The sequence below is a fragment of the Pyricularia pennisetigena genome, assembly GCF_004337985.1.
Source record: "Pyricularia pennisetigena strain Br36 chromosome 4 map unlocalized Pyricularia_pennisetigena_Br36_Scf_6, whole genome shotgun sequence".
NCBI classification, from domain to species: Eukaryota; Fungi; Ascomycota; class Sordariomycetes; order Magnaporthales; family Pyriculariaceae; genus Pyricularia; species Pyricularia pennisetigena.
The window spans coordinates 365,157-379,232 of record NW_021940918.1 but is presented as its reverse complement, the minus strand read 5'-3'; the positions used below and the strand labels follow the sequence as shown (position 1 = coordinate 379,232).

General features: G+C 53.0%; 6 protein-coding genes across 6 annotated transcripts; 3 read left to right on the top strand and 3 right to left on the bottom strand.

Moving 5' to 3' along the window:
* Positions 1 to 633: 633 nt before the first annotated feature.
* Positions 634 to 2,446, top strand: PpBr36_05689 (uncharacterized protein; the record flags this gene model as incomplete). The annotated part of the gene is made up of 2 exons (XM_029892842.1): positions 634 to 1,912; positions 2,052 to 2,446. 2 exons carry the CDS (start codon positions 634 to 636, stop codon positions 2,444 to 2,446), a joined length of 1,674 nt encoding a protein of 557 aa, XP_029746613.1.
* Positions 2,447 to 2,856: 410 nt separating this feature from the next.
* PpBr36_05688 (uncharacterized protein) lies at positions 2,857 to 3,445 on the bottom strand (the record flags this gene model as incomplete). The annotated part of the gene is made up of 2 exons (XM_029892841.1): positions 2,857 to 3,281; positions 3,397 to 3,445. The coding sequence occupies 2 exons, from the start codon at positions 3,443 to 3,445 to the stop codon at positions 2,857 to 2,859; spliced, it is 474 nt and encodes a 157-aa protein (XP_029746614.1).
* Positions 3,446 to 4,106: 661 nt separating this feature from the next.
* Positions 4,107 to 4,946, top strand: PpBr36_05687 (uncharacterized protein; the record flags this gene model as incomplete). Its single annotated transcript, XM_029892840.1, has 1 exon — positions 4,107 to 4,946. One exon carries the CDS (start codon positions 4,107 to 4,109, stop codon positions 4,944 to 4,946), a length of 840 nt encoding a protein of 279 aa, XP_029746619.1.
* Positions 4,947 to 5,493: 547 nt separating this feature from the next.
* PpBr36_05686 (uncharacterized protein) lies at positions 5,494 to 10,164 on the bottom strand (the record flags this gene model as incomplete). Its single annotated transcript, XM_029892839.1, has 1 exon — positions 5,494 to 10,164. The coding sequence occupies one exon, from the start codon at positions 10,162 to 10,164 to the stop codon at positions 5,494 to 5,496; it is 4,671 nt and encodes a 1,556-aa protein (XP_029746620.1).
* A 947-nt stretch (positions 10,165 to 11,111) lies between these two features.
* Positions 11,112 to 12,676, bottom strand: PpBr36_05685 (uncharacterized protein; the record flags this gene model as incomplete). The annotated part of the gene is made up of 2 exons (XM_029892838.1): positions 11,112 to 12,332; positions 12,407 to 12,676. The coding sequence occupies 2 exons, from the start codon at positions 12,674 to 12,676 to the stop codon at positions 11,112 to 11,114; spliced, it is 1,491 nt and encodes a 496-aa protein (XP_029746621.1).
* Positions 12,677 to 13,343: 667 nt separating this feature from the next.
* On the top strand, positions 13,344 to 13,819 carry PpBr36_05684 (uncharacterized protein; the record flags this gene model as incomplete). Its single annotated transcript, XM_029892837.1, has 3 exons — positions 13,344 to 13,351; positions 13,430 to 13,535; positions 13,694 to 13,819. The coding sequence occupies 3 exons, from the start codon at positions 13,344 to 13,346 to the stop codon at positions 13,817 to 13,819; spliced, it is 240 nt and encodes a 79-aa protein (XP_029746622.1).
* Positions 13,820 to 14,076: the final 257 nt, after the last annotated feature.

Sequence of the window (14,076 nt, the reverse complement as noted above, 5' to 3'; positions counted from 1 at the left end):
TGTGTCTTGGGATGCAATTTGGCAATCTGGGTGTATTCAGACATGGAACTGCATTGTAACGTCAAAGAGTAGCACAAGCTGAACATTGCGCCTACATGCTTTAGGTAGGTATGTAGGTACTGTATGCATGTACCTCACGGTCACTTAGAGCTACCTAACAAAACTAGCTAGCCACAGGAGCTGGACTAGTGAAGATAGATAGCGATGGCTGGTGGCAACTAGGAAGAAAGGAGTACGGCATCTAACTGCTTGCTAATAATATCTGCCCTGCCCTTGTCTACAGTGATCTTCCAATGCCTTACAGTGCATATTACAGTAATCAATAAAACGAACACAGTACTGTACGGAACACCGAGCCATGCCGCCTCTTTCTTTCCTTATCGGTATGACGAACCAACCACACAGTCATTATGATTCATTTGCTAGGGAAATACTAGGCTGCAGCTTTACCTACCCTATCATGAACAGGACACCAAACCGTTGAATATCATCGGATGCATCATCGTCATCACCATCAGCATCAGTCTTGGTTCCTATATAATACGTTGCCTCCCGTAAAAAATATAAAAAATAAAAAAATCATCACGCCCATACCCAATTAATTTGGCAAGGCCTTAGCCGTAGATTGCTACCATGGAAGACCCGCCAGAAGACATCAATTCTGCCCTGGAGTCATTTAGAGAAGAGTGGCGGGCTGAAGTACGGGCAAGACAATCTCAAACCAAACACAACAACAGCAACAACAACAAATCATCATCATCGCAGCAAAAAAAGACGCCAGATAAGAGGAAACCACCAACCAGCCCAACCCAGCTGAAACCCAAGGTCCAGGTTCAACCGCTCCCAGCCGAAGCTTCCTCATCGTCGTATTCTTCCACCAAGGCTAAAAATGCGGCGGTAGAAGAAACCCCCTCATCCACACCCGCATCCGCATCCGCATCCGCATCCGCATCAGCACCAACTCCAACTCCATTGCCCACAACAGCCAAGCCTGAAAAGACTCGGTCCGCCGTAGAGCTTTACGAAGATGCCGTTGAGCAGGAAACCCGCGGCAATCTCGGCGAGAGCCTCAAGCTCTACCGCACCGCCTTCCGCCTGGATCCCAAGGTCGAGCAGCAGTACAAGTCCAAGCACTTTGCCGCTGCTTGGGCTCCTCAGAAGAAGCCCTCTGTCGGAGCAGGAAGCTCGGCTGCTAGCGAGAAACAACAGCAACCCGATAATCCTGCCATGACTACTACTACTACCACCACCGCCGCCGCTACTACTAAACCCCAGAGCATAAGTGACTTGATAATCAGCTTTGCCGGCCTGGCCATAGAACCGGCCGGCCCTCCCATGGAGGGCATGCCGCCACCCCCTTGCCCCATCGCGGCGCTTCCGGATGAGGTCCTGCTGCACATCCTCCAGGACGTGGCCGTAGACGATGTCGGTGACTTTGTGCGACTATCCCAGGTCTGCAAGAGAATGGCGTTCCTGGTGGCCACCGAAGGGCGCATTTGGCGCCGCGTGTGCCTGGGGACCGAGTTTGGCTTCCTAGGCATGCACCGCCGCTTCCAGACCAGTCTGACTTGGGACCCAGAGAAGTTTGCTCTGGACGAGCTTGACATGCTCAGGCTCGACGGGCAGCCAGAGGCTACGGCTCTCGAGCAGGAACAGGGGGAGCCAGAAATATCGCAAGCTCTCTTGGCCTCCAAGTACGGCGGCTCGTGGCAGACCATGTTTCGCTCGAGGCCGAGGATCAGGTTCAATGGATGCTACATCAGCACTGTCAACTACATCCGGGCCGGCCAGGCCTCTGCGAATCAAGTGACGTGGAACAGCCCTGTCCACATCTGTACCTACTTCAGGTATCTGCGCTTCTTTCGCGATGGTACTTGCATCTCATTGCTGACCACGGCGGAACCCGCCGAAGGTAAGCAAATCGCTTAATCAAAAAAAAAAAAAAAAAAAAAAAAAAAAAAAAAAAAAAAAAAAAAAAAAAAAAAAAAAAAAAAAAAAAAAACCAAATGAAGCAGATTGACCTGGATATATGGCTGACATTGGCAAATTAGTGGTGCAACACCTGACCAAGGAGTCTCTCCAGCTGCACCGCCAGGGTGCGTCGGGACACCTCCCTTCTATCGTCATGCAGAATGCCCTCAAGGGCCGATGGCGTCTCGGGTCGGCTGTTTCTGAACTGTACGACGACGCCGGCAAGGTCAAGGGAGAAGAAAAGGAACAAGGTCTTCCAGAGACCGAGGAGGACCTGTTCATCGAGACGGAAGGCATCGGCAAGTACATGTACCGTCTCGACCTCGCGCTCAAGACGGCAGGCAAGATAACTAGGAACAACAAGCTAGCTTGGAAAGGCCACTACAGCTACAACCGGTTGACTGACGATCTGGCCGAGTTCCCGCTCAAGAATGACCGGCCCTTTATATTCAGTAGGGTGAAGAGATTCGCTTAGACTAGACGATTATTTTTCTGCAGTAATGTATACACATTTTCCATATACCTTGTTTGATCCAATTTGTCCATGTCGTTCAATTCATTTTGCTGTGTGGAGCCAAAATAGCTTCCGTGGTCGTATCAAAACTATATACATTGCGTGTCGTATAATCAAGTAAGCCAAACAAATATGGCTGTAGATGTCCCCCAAGGAAAAAACAAAAACAAAAACAAAACAAGAACGCCCTTTGTACGCTCGTCTGGAACCGGTCCAGAGAAACCCTCGACGCAAAAAGCCTGTGGAGGTCCCCGTATAGATCAATTGTTTATCCGTACACCTTGGGTCCGTACTGTCACCCACCCACTCCCAAATTCACCAAAACAATGAAGAGAGGAAAAAAAAAAAAAAAAAAAAAAAAAAATACGCGTTCACCATAACCGCCGTTGGTAGTACACGGGCGACTCGCCCTGCGACAGCTTCTTAATATCCTCCTTGATCTTCCTCCTCCTTTCGACCCTGCTCAGCGGCTTCTGCACGGCGGCGGCACCTTTGGACCCGCCAGCACCAAACATGGAAAACATGGAGCTGCTGCTGCTGCTGCTGCTGTCCTTGAGCTTGACCTCGACCACGGGGCCGTCGGCGTTGTCATCGGCGACGCTGCCGCTGCCGCCGCTCTCGAGTTCGCTGTCGTCGAACTCCCCCTTGGCCGCGGCGGCCTGCCACCCGGCGCTCTCTTGGATGAAGACCTGGGGCGATGGGCGGGGCGCCGGCTTGATGGCGGCGCGGAGGTCGCGGAGCGTCCGTTGCTGGATCGCGTAGCCGGATAGGAAGAGCGCGAGCGTACAGGCGACGACTGTTTATTGTTTGGGCCTTTTTTTTCAGTGTCTGTTACACACACACACACACACATACCCGCCCAATTGGCAAGAGTTGATGATCGGAAAGGACAGAAAGTAAAGGTAACTAACCTATCATTGCCGTCAGTGCTACTGAGGCCTGGGATGATGTGATGAGCATTTTTTTTCTTTTTCTTTCTTTTCTTTTCTTGAGAATCGTTCTTTTTTTCAATGAACGCAAACAAATGCCGTGTACCGGGAGGGCCGTTGTGCGCTTTTGTTGTGCTCCCTTTTGTTGTATATACTAATCGCTGGTTCGTTGCACCGATTTGAGGTTACCGACATCTAAGGGCTGTGGTTGTCGGTCGATTATGAGAGGGGGTTGTAGGAAGCGCGGCAATTCTGTCTCTTGCGAAACCGTGGCAAGCGGGCCGGTGTATAATATCTATTCTTCTTCCCACCCAGTACACGTAGCAGTGGCGCGCGACTTGGAACAGGAAGGAGGCGTTCTGACGTAGTTTGTTTAACTACGACAGCGTGTGGGGCTTGCTGACCGGGCAACTATCGACAAAGGACCGATAAAAAAGCTCCAAAGAAAGAAAGTTGCTGATGATGGCGGCCCCACTTTCTGGACCCTTCTGTAACATACCCTGCTCGTGGTTTCTACGGGACAATATCCAGGCTGTGAAGCCGCAGTAACGCTGGTATATAATTTCCTTGGTATTACAACAATAATAGCCCAAAGAGGCCCATAATCAAATCCAAAAGGATTCGGCAATCGACCCTACCTAAGAACAAAGAAAAGGAAATATTTACTACTACTATTAAAAAAGAAAAAGAAAATGGGCAAGATACACCAAGCCTCGGAACACAAGTTCCTCGACGAGCGCGGCACCTCGTCGGCCACGCTCGCGCCCAACGGCCTCAACCGGGCCCGCATAATGGAAAAAGCCGTGGTCGACCGCATAACCGAGTCCTACTTCTGGAAGGAGCAGTGCTTCGGCGTGAACGAGGCCGACATCGTGGACCGCGTCGTCGACCACGTCACGTACATCGGCGGCGTGGTCGGCCAGTCGCAAAAGCCCACCCCGTTCCTCTGCCTGGCCTTCAAGCTGCTGCAGCTCGGGCCCGACGACTCGGTCCTGGCTGAGTACCTGCAATTTGGCGGCGAAAAGTTCAAGTACCTGAGGGCGCTGGCCATCTTCTACGTGCGCCTGACCCGGTCCAGCGCCGACGTCTACCGGACCCTGGAGCCGTTCCTCGAGGACAGGAGGAAGCTGCGCAGGAAAGGGAGGGCCGGGACGAGTCTGACCTACATGGATGAGTTTGCCGACGACCTGCTCACCAAGGACAGGGTTTGCGCCACGAGCTTGTACAAGCTCACCAGGAGGGACGTGCTGGAGGATCTGGATGAGTTGGAGCCTAGGGTTAGCCCGCTGGGCGACTTGGAGGATCTTTTGGAGGAGGAGGATGAGGAGGAGGAGGAGCAGCAGCAGCAGCAGCAGGAACGACTGGAGGCAGAGGAGAATGGAGTGAAGAATGAGGGGGTGGGAAGTGACGATCGGAGTAGCGATGACGAGGGGAGGATAAGTGATGATGACGAAAGGCGAGGTCCAAGGTCCCGTGATCAAGACGAAGTAATGGCCGATCGGGGAGGAAGTCCAGGCCCAAGCACTGGATGATGAAAAGCAACCTTTGGATCAGCACCGCTTTGCAATACACTTAATCAAGTTTTGGATTCCTAAGGAACCATAAAAAAAAACACCATCATCGACATCTGGCCTGGCCGTTACAAGATGCCAATGGCCCGCTCAGCACCAAGAAGGCCCTTTATCCACTGGATAGCATTCTGTCACCCGCGCAGATAGTAATTCCTGCATGAAGCGGACCATACAACATTAACAAGGCAAATAATCAGGCACTTCTGTAACTTCCGCCTACTGGGCATATACTTATACCAGGCTCAGGGATTGGTATAAAATAGACATCGCAATCTGCTTCACACAACGATGGAAAAAAAAAAAAAAAATAAACACAGGAAACAAATCCAAGTATCCTATTTTCACCCTCCAATGACGCCCCGAGCAAAACAATGATCGCTTTCAGCCTAATGAATGCCTGCCTGCCTGCCCATATTTAGCCTTGGTTCCAGATTATTATTTATACACAGAAGAAAAAGAAGAAAAAAAACCCCCCCTGAGAAAAAGTAGTTCTATCCGCTTCTCTTCTTCATTGGGGTGGAGGCTGCGGTGCCTTCACCTTGAACTTGATCTTCAATTTAGTTCCAGATGAGGGGGTCGGGCTTGCCGCCGTGGCAGCTTGTGTCTGGACCGCGCGCACCGGGTCAAGCGGTGGCGGGGCCTCCTTCCTCTCACTGGCACTTGTGGTAGCCGGCGATGATTTGTTCGGCAGCGGCTTGCGCACCTTCTGTTGCTGAGGTGTTGATGACGAGGGAGCAGATCCCGACGGCAACGGCTTCCTAGCCGGCTTGGCTGTTACCGAGCCCTCGCCAGTGGAGCTGTGTTGGCGGCTGGATGTGGCCTTGAGCGCGTTCTCTTTAAGAATCTGCTGCCGCGTGTCAGGCCGCAACTTTTGAATGTACTGCGGCACCCGCACCCTAACGATTTTAGTAGGCCTCGGCGATTTAGACGGCGGTGCCGAGGCATCGTCCAACTTCCTTTTGATACTGCCGTTAACCGGAGTGCTGATTGGTTTGCTTGGCTTCTTAAGCAAGCCGCCATTGCCACTGATGCTTCCTGAAGGGAGCGCCGTTCGCTGAGTCGTGGGCGTTGATGTAGGTTGCATGGTGGAAGGAGATGCAGAGATGGAGCCACCCAGAACCTTTGTCGACGGTGATTCCGCAACTGCTGGTGCCGGGGTCGATACTTTCGGCACCGTGGTCGATACCTTTGGCACCGTAGTCGATAATTTTGGCACCGTAGTCGATACTTTTGGCACCGTGGCCGATACTTTCGGCGCCGGCGTGGTACTGTTCTGCCGAGACTTGTCTACCCCCTTGTTGACGTTGAACTTGATCTTGGTGGAACCTTGTCTTTGGGGTGGTGCTGGCATAGCTGGTGTCGCAACCACTCCCTCCATCGGCGTGTGCGATAGTGCCGCCGTGGGTGTGGGAGTCGGCGCAGGAGGCGCGGCGGCCGGTGTCACTGTTGGAGGCACAGCTGGCACAGCGATTGGCTTGACAGGCTGCTCCTCCGGCTTGGGCTCTGGACGCTTGGTGATCTCCCGCTGAACGGCCTTGAAGTGAACAATCAGCTTCCTAGGCTCCGCTGGGCCTCGCTCACATTGCCATTTTGTCGGATGCCTGAAGGTGACCCTGCACGAGTAGTCGGCCTCGAAGAGCGTCTCGCACATGTCCAGCAGGCTCCTCTGCTCCTTCAGCCCAATGATGGGCGAAGTGGCAGCCCTCCAAATCTCGATCATGAGATCCTGCCGCTCTGACTTGCCAAACTCCTTCCTCAACTCCGCCACGGCCGCGTCAACGGTCGTCCTACGTGCTTCCTTGGCCTTTTTGCGCTCCAGGATTGCATCGGCGTTAACCATCATAAGGCTGTCGCCATCGAGCTCATCCTCGGCTTCGTCGTCCTCCTTGAGCTTCGCTTGTTGTTCGGCTTTTGACTTCAACTCGTCGTATTCGCCAAACGCCAGCCCGGCTACGCCCCATGCGAACACCTTGAAGAGGCGGTCGCGCATAAAGGGGGAAAAGTGCGTTGTCATGTATGCCAGCAGGAGTCGCAAGATCTTCTTATTGAACAGGAAGCCCAAGTCCACCAGCGCCTCAAACGCCTTGATCGAAATCAGATCCAGGGTGCTGTCCTGCAGATATCGCACAAAATCGATGGCTGAGATGGGGATCACGCCGGCCTTCATCAGTTTCTGCTTGCAGCCTAGCGCCGTGACTGTCCAGATATTCTGGTAAGAGTTTGTCCACTCGTCCATTCGAAGATAACGCTCGATCATCTGCAGCGCGGACTCGAGGAACTCTTCATCCAGTGCAGCTTCTGGGTCATCCGAATTGCGCAGTGTAACCGTCTCGACGCTGTTGTCTGGAATAAGGCTGGTGGCGAGGGCGTCTAGCAAGCCCGCCACGTAGAAGTGATCCGAATATTCGTTGCCCGTGTTGTTGTTGAACTGGAGCTGCTCCAGGAGGAACCGTTGCGCCTCGCGGGGGCAACGGCCCTTCTCTCGAACTCGAGCGATGGCCTCCGGTATGGCCCTTTGCACCGCATACTGCATCTTGTTGGAAAAGTCGTTGGGGCGAGGCGTCTGGGAGTCTGGGTAACAGAAAAAGGCCTTGAAAGCCTTCATCAGAATCCGCAGACCACCTGCGTCGGTCCTCTTTAGCTTGTTCACGATCCCAGAGTCTGGATCCAGGCTCTCCTCTTCCTTGGTCCATACTTGTTTCTGCAGCGCTTTGATAGCCTGCGTGCGGATGCCATGGTAGTATCGCGTGTCCATCAACGTTCTCCCAAGCACCGTGGCCAGGATCTCTCCACCGGCCTTTTGCGACAACCAGAGCACCGACTCTTGTTGTGCAACCACGTCCCTATCCTGCTGCAGCTGCGAGACATACATCCAAGGCTGCATGTTCGTCTTCATGGAGCAGATCCATTCAAAGTCCGCGTCGATCCTGAGCCACTCAAAAGAGTCCTGTTCCATAGCTTTGACTTGTTCGGGCGTCCAGTCCGCCAGACCCCATTCCTTTTCCTCCTCTGGGCTTTGCAGCACGTCACCAAGCGAGTAGAGAACCGCCTCTTCAGCTTGTTCCCCGCCTTCGCCGGATTGCGCAAGCGCCTGCGCTCTCTCCTTCTGCCTCCTAGTGCGCTTCAGTCGTTTGTACTTGGTATTGTAAGGCATTTCAATAGCCTTGAATTGTCTAGGCCCTGTCCTCTGGATCTCGGCGACATGTTCGTACGGGGTGCCGTTAGCCTCGTGGATACCGATCGTGATCGGTCCCGTGAACCAGACGCTGACGTTTTCCTTCTTCTCCGCTGGGACGTGTCGTCCGTCTTGCAGAACCCCCCAGAAATTGTTCTTGTTGAGCGGGGGCTGGGGAAGTTGTGACTTTTCCTCGGGCTGCCTCACCGTCAAGTCGACCCTGGAGTGCTTCTTGTTGTACCGTTGAGACATGTCAAATCTCGCACAGCCGGCTGACTGGATCCATTGCTGCCAGAAAAGCTCGAGGGAAGCCCCTTTATGCACCTTCTCGCATTGCTTCCTGAACGACTCTGACGATATGAATCGTACATCACTAGCTTCCGTGTTACTTCTGGACACCAGCCGCAGGACCACTCTTCGAATACCATTGTGCGATGCCTTTTTTGTCATCCGTTTGTCAAGTATGAAAAGAACCAACGGCGCCTTGAGAGCCATGAATTCAGCCTGATAATCACCGAGATCGAGATGGTAGCCGAGTTGATCCAGGGGAAGCCTGTTGACATCCTCTTCAACCAGCCTGTCGGCCCTGGTCTTCATCTGAAACCTATAGTGGTTGTTTCCACACAGCTGCTGCATGAACAAATCTGTAATGTAGTGAGATATACCGATAGTCACCCAGACATCGGAAATCGTATCGGGAATGATGTTGATGCCAAAGTACTGGCTAGCCAACGCATGCACTAGCTCCCTCGTCACCTCGCTTTCATTGTCGATAATATCATGGGGGTACAAAAGCCTGCTGCTGCAGAGAGAAAAAGAACACAGTGGCGCCGTGTCCGTGATCATGTCGTCAACGAAGCACATCTTGTAACTGTCAAACGGGTACTGGCCGAATTTGGTGGCAAAGAAATCGGCAGCCATGCTCATGGGCTCGCAAGTAAATCGCACTTCGTCCTCCCTCCTGGGCAAACAGTAACCGTGGACTTTGATGGCTAGTTTTCCAAGCTTGTCGTCGTCGGCCTCGGTTCGGAACTCGGACCACAAATCAACGTGCTGAAAAGGGCCCACGGCAAATCCCACGTGTTGCGCAGACATCTCTTTGCCCGTGATCTGAAACTCCATCGTCTTTTTGGAGTCGTCATCCTTGTCCGAGTGTTCGCCAACCAGGATACCAGACGCAACGACGGTCATGTCGAGCAGCTTGTCCTCCTCCGTCAGGGCAAACCGGGACTCATCGGCGTCGGCACCATTCTTGGTAGTCGAGCGCTGGGTAAGTAGTGGCTGCTTCAAAGCGTCGCCCAGTGTGCGTGGGATCTTGACTTTGAGAGTCCAGTAGGACCTAGCACCGGGGTCGTCGATACATGGAAAGATACATGAGGCCATTCCCAGGCCCTCAGAGTTCCTCGTGTAAAAGTGCGGATACCTGGTGTCGGTCTCCTCCACGCCAACAAACTGAAAGCCATCCCTGAAGGGCCGTGAACGGAAGGGTATGACAATGTCGTACTGAAGAACCTTGCTCGACTCGAAATCGTTATTCTTGACACGGATCTTGAAGCCTCCCTTCTTGACCATGATCTCCTCCGGACGCAGAGAAACCTCCAGAGACCCGTACGAAGGTGAGTGGCCGCTCTTGCTCTGAACAGATACGGGCACCTCGGGAGTCGTGCGGGTCAGTATTTGACTGATACGCTTCTGCTGGTAGTGGAACTGCTGGCCATCCCAGTTGAAGCCGTCGGGAATGTCGAGTTCGTCATAGGGATCGTGGTAGACGGCCTTGACCTTATTGCCGTTGACCGTGATCTTGTCCGTGTCGATATCCATCTGTCGCGCATCGATGCGGACTGTCTCGAATTTGTGATTGTCGCCATTTAGCGGAACGATGGAGAGTGTAGCAAAGCCAGTGAGCTGCTTCTCGACGAAATTGACCTCGACCTCCACTTCCTGGCTCATCACGACCCAGGCGTAGAGGTCGGGCTCGCCGCCACTGTTAGAGGCGTCCTCCATTTTTGCCTAAAGACGATGGCGTCCTTGTCGGCTTTTCGTGCGTTCCAATCGAGCAGCAATCGGTAATCGAGAGAGAAGACAACTCGTAGATGTGGTGAGGCAGGCGTGACTGGCGACGTGAAGTAGTTGTGACCTAGTCAGTCAAGCGCCTCCAGCTGGTGGTTTATGATCGCATTTCTATGGGGAAAAAATTTAGTATTGATTGCTTGGTTTGTTTGTTTACGTATGAGCAGACATCTTGCTGATGACCAACCGGGTTGTAGAAGTAGCCGAGGCGACTGACTGCCCTCCAAGCAGTCATCAGTCGGCTTGTGAGTTTGACGGGGCAACAAGCGTGCTTGATGCAGCCAGCCTAATGCGAATGCAGCGTGTATGCGCGATTCCCAGCCTGTCCTAGAGGTGCTAATGGACTGAGGGAGATCAAAAAGAGGTTTGCGCGCAGGTCTGGGCCGCAAAGATGATGTCGTGATGCGGTTTATTGCTGGAGATGGACCACCGCAAATGTATCAAATTGACGTCGGCGGTAGCTGGTCGCAAAGCTCGCCTTCTGGAGCCACCAACTCCAACCAAGCCCAAGCGCGTTCATCATATCCTTGTCGTTCATTGACGTGCCTAGCTCCACTAAAATGTTGATTATGTAAGTACGTAGCCACGCTATTAGGCCGACCTTGAACTCCCCACCGCTTTCGGACTTTAATACATCCATCAGTTTCAAACCGAAATCTGGAATGAGATCAAAATGATATCGATAATTAACAAGCGCCGGCCTACGTGGACGCCCCGGATGGGCCAACTCACTAAACAATCCTGTGACTCAAAGTGAACCCAAATAACATCCCACAGTTCCCATTTGCAACCCAAAAGAAGAGAAGAGAGAAAAAAAAAAAAAAAAGTGTAAAATAAACACTAAGAACTAGATAGTCAATTACTGATGCCAACATTCATTGCTAAGCCGCCACGACGCCCTCCTTTTCCATCTCCTTGACGTATTTCTCCCACACGTCGATGGTGGCATCGTAAAAATCAGTGTGAGACTGGGCCAGGCTACCAAACTGCCTCTTGAGCTCGATCCGCTTGATCCGCTCAAAGTCAGACACCTCTCTGATGACTTCCTCGTCGAACAACTCAGACGTCTTCTTGGCCCTCTCCACCTCGACCGTCAGCTCCTCGATCCGCAGCTCGAGCTTCCGTAGCCTCTCCCTCCGGCTCTGCTCATGGTCCACACCGCGCACGTCTTCGATCTTGCTGCGGATGAACCCTCCAGCGCCCGCCAGCGCGCCCCCAGACGAGTACCCACCTGACGCCAAAACATCCCTCTCGGCGGAGCTCTTGTTGAGGTACTCGGTCAGCTGCTCAAAGTCGAGCTGCTTCTGCTCCCTCGCCTTGAGAAGGTTCTTGAGCGCCCCGCTGTACGCGGCCAGGTCCCGCAGGCTTCCCAGGTAATCCTGCTCCGTGGCCTCCCTCAGGCCCCGCAGACCCTGCGCTGTGTCCTCGACTGACGCGGCGAATGCGCGCACGGGGCCCTCGACGCCTGGCTCCAGCACGATCAGCTTCTGGAACTGCTCTGCAAGGTCCTTGTGGTCGGCTTCCATGTCCGTCTCGCGCCGGCTGACCCGCGCAACCACCTTCTCCACGTGGGCCAGGTCCTCATCCAGCTTGTCGCTCTTCTCGCGCACCTCTATGAAGCGCCGGTCCGGCTTGTGCACCTTTGTGAAGGCGTTGATGAAGGTGTCGGCAAAGTTATCAAAAACACTGTTGGCCAGGCTGTTGCCGCCTCCCGTGCTGCCACCACCGCCTGAACCACCGCCGTAGTGGGCGCTTCCCGACTCGCCACTCGAGGTGCCACTCATCGAGACGCTCCTACTGGCTCGTGACCTCATCGTGGCGTTCCAGTCTGGCGACTCGAGAAATGTGTGCAGGATGGCGCTGCGGCGGAGCACAGGGTGCAAGGCGCAGCGGGCGAGAAACCGGCGGAGGGAGAAGGCGCGGCGCGAGGTGAAGTCGTTGCCAAACCTGTCTCCCCGCACATACTCCATTCGCTGTTTATCGGGCAGCGGAGGGACGGCAGATGCCGGGTACTCCCGCGAGAGTGTCTTGAACAGAAACACAAAGTCTGTGAATCGTCGACGCACCGACACATCGGGTTTTTGAAAGTCGGCAAATGTTGTCTGGAGGTGGGAATCACAAAAGGTCAGATACAAAAGTCGGATTCCGTTGGAGTCAAATGTGCATAAAGACGTACATGTGTAGTTACTAGATACGAGACAAACGCATCCTTGGTGCCGTCGTTCTCCTTGAGCGGACTTGAGACGTTGCACTCGAGCACCTCATCGCCCAAGCCTATGCCGTGAACGATCATGCTGGTGTAGTTAGGCTGGGGTTCCGCTTGGGTGTGGGCGGCGGGCTGTTCCGAATCTTGGCCGCCATGTTGATGCGCCGCTGAGCTTCCAGCACCAAGCCGGTCACTTTGCCATGAAATGTTTGAGAAGTTGTCTTGGTCGATTCCCCCCATGATTGAAGGCGTCGGGGGCAGTTCGCCCGCTGTAGTTGTTGATTTGTTTTCGGCTGTTGAGTGTGTTCGGTTTCGATTTCGGTTCACTTCGGACGGTCTCGTGGTGTGGTTGTGGTTGTGGAAGCTGCAGGCTGGAGCTAACGAGGTATCGGGACGACGACCGCTTCTTTCAATCGCCCGATTGAGGCTGTGGGTGCTTTGAGTGTGGGAGGAGACTCGGACGCGTAAGTATGCTTTTACTTGAAGTCCATACAGTCTAGAAGCTAGCTACAAAAAGAGAACGGCGCTGGCTTTCGGGAATGTCTGAGTGTTTCACTTGGTAAGGGAGCTCCGAGCGGGAAGCTGGATGCTTTGGTATTGTGACGACAGCAGCGTTCGACGTACGTCAGATCAGACGGGGCAGCTCGGCCTTGTTGGAGGCGGGCAAGTGGGGGTGTTGCGGGTGCATTTAGCGCCTGTTGGTCCATTGAACTTCATTTCAACCAGCATTTTTAGGTCCAGACTCTCATCCTGCAACTCATACTTTCTTTCTTCGGGGCCAAGAGTCTGTCTCTGTACAATAATGGATGAAATATATACAAAAGAAGAAGAAATCATAAAGACCCTGGTTGAAATACCCTTCCGCGTCACTGATGCACGCACGTGTCAGCTCAGATACTTGCCAAAAATGTGCTCGTGAGCTTTGCTCACATTCCCCAGGCGAACATATTATAAAAACAAACAAAGAAAACAAAACCAAAATCATAAACACAGAAATATCGATGCAAACAAAACATCAGGAAGGAGTACCTCGAGATTCAACAGTCACATCCTGCTCAAAAGCGTGAACTCCAACAAGGACTGCCAAGCCCACAAGTGTGTAAGTATAGCCAATATTAAATCAGCTGTGCGCTTTTTACACAGTTGTTTCAAAATGACTATAATAGATGGGAGCAACAGTTGACACAGGGGGAGTTCTGCTCGGCGTTACAATCTAACCCTGACAAATAATATTACCTTTGAGAAAGAGCCACACAGTTCGTGCATGTGGCTGCCGGGGTCGGTCCTGGTCGGTTTGAGGGCGGCCTGATCAAGTTATATGACGGCCCCTACTACAGGTGGGATATAACTATACTGTCGTCCCTAGCAAGTGCCCAGGGTTGACAGGGATAGCGCTTCCCTTCCGACCATGACCTATAGACAAGGCTCAGCAGCCACCGAATTTGTTACAACTGGTTAAGATATGATCACTGCTCGGTCGAAAATGCTGCATTATGTTTGAATCTAAGAGAACACCAATAGAAATGAATGGTGTTGATTACCCATTTATCCCTACAAGCACGGCATGTTGGAGATAGCATGTCCTATCTGCCAGCCAAGCTCCGTCAAAACATCCACAAAGGATGTAACTAATCTTATGT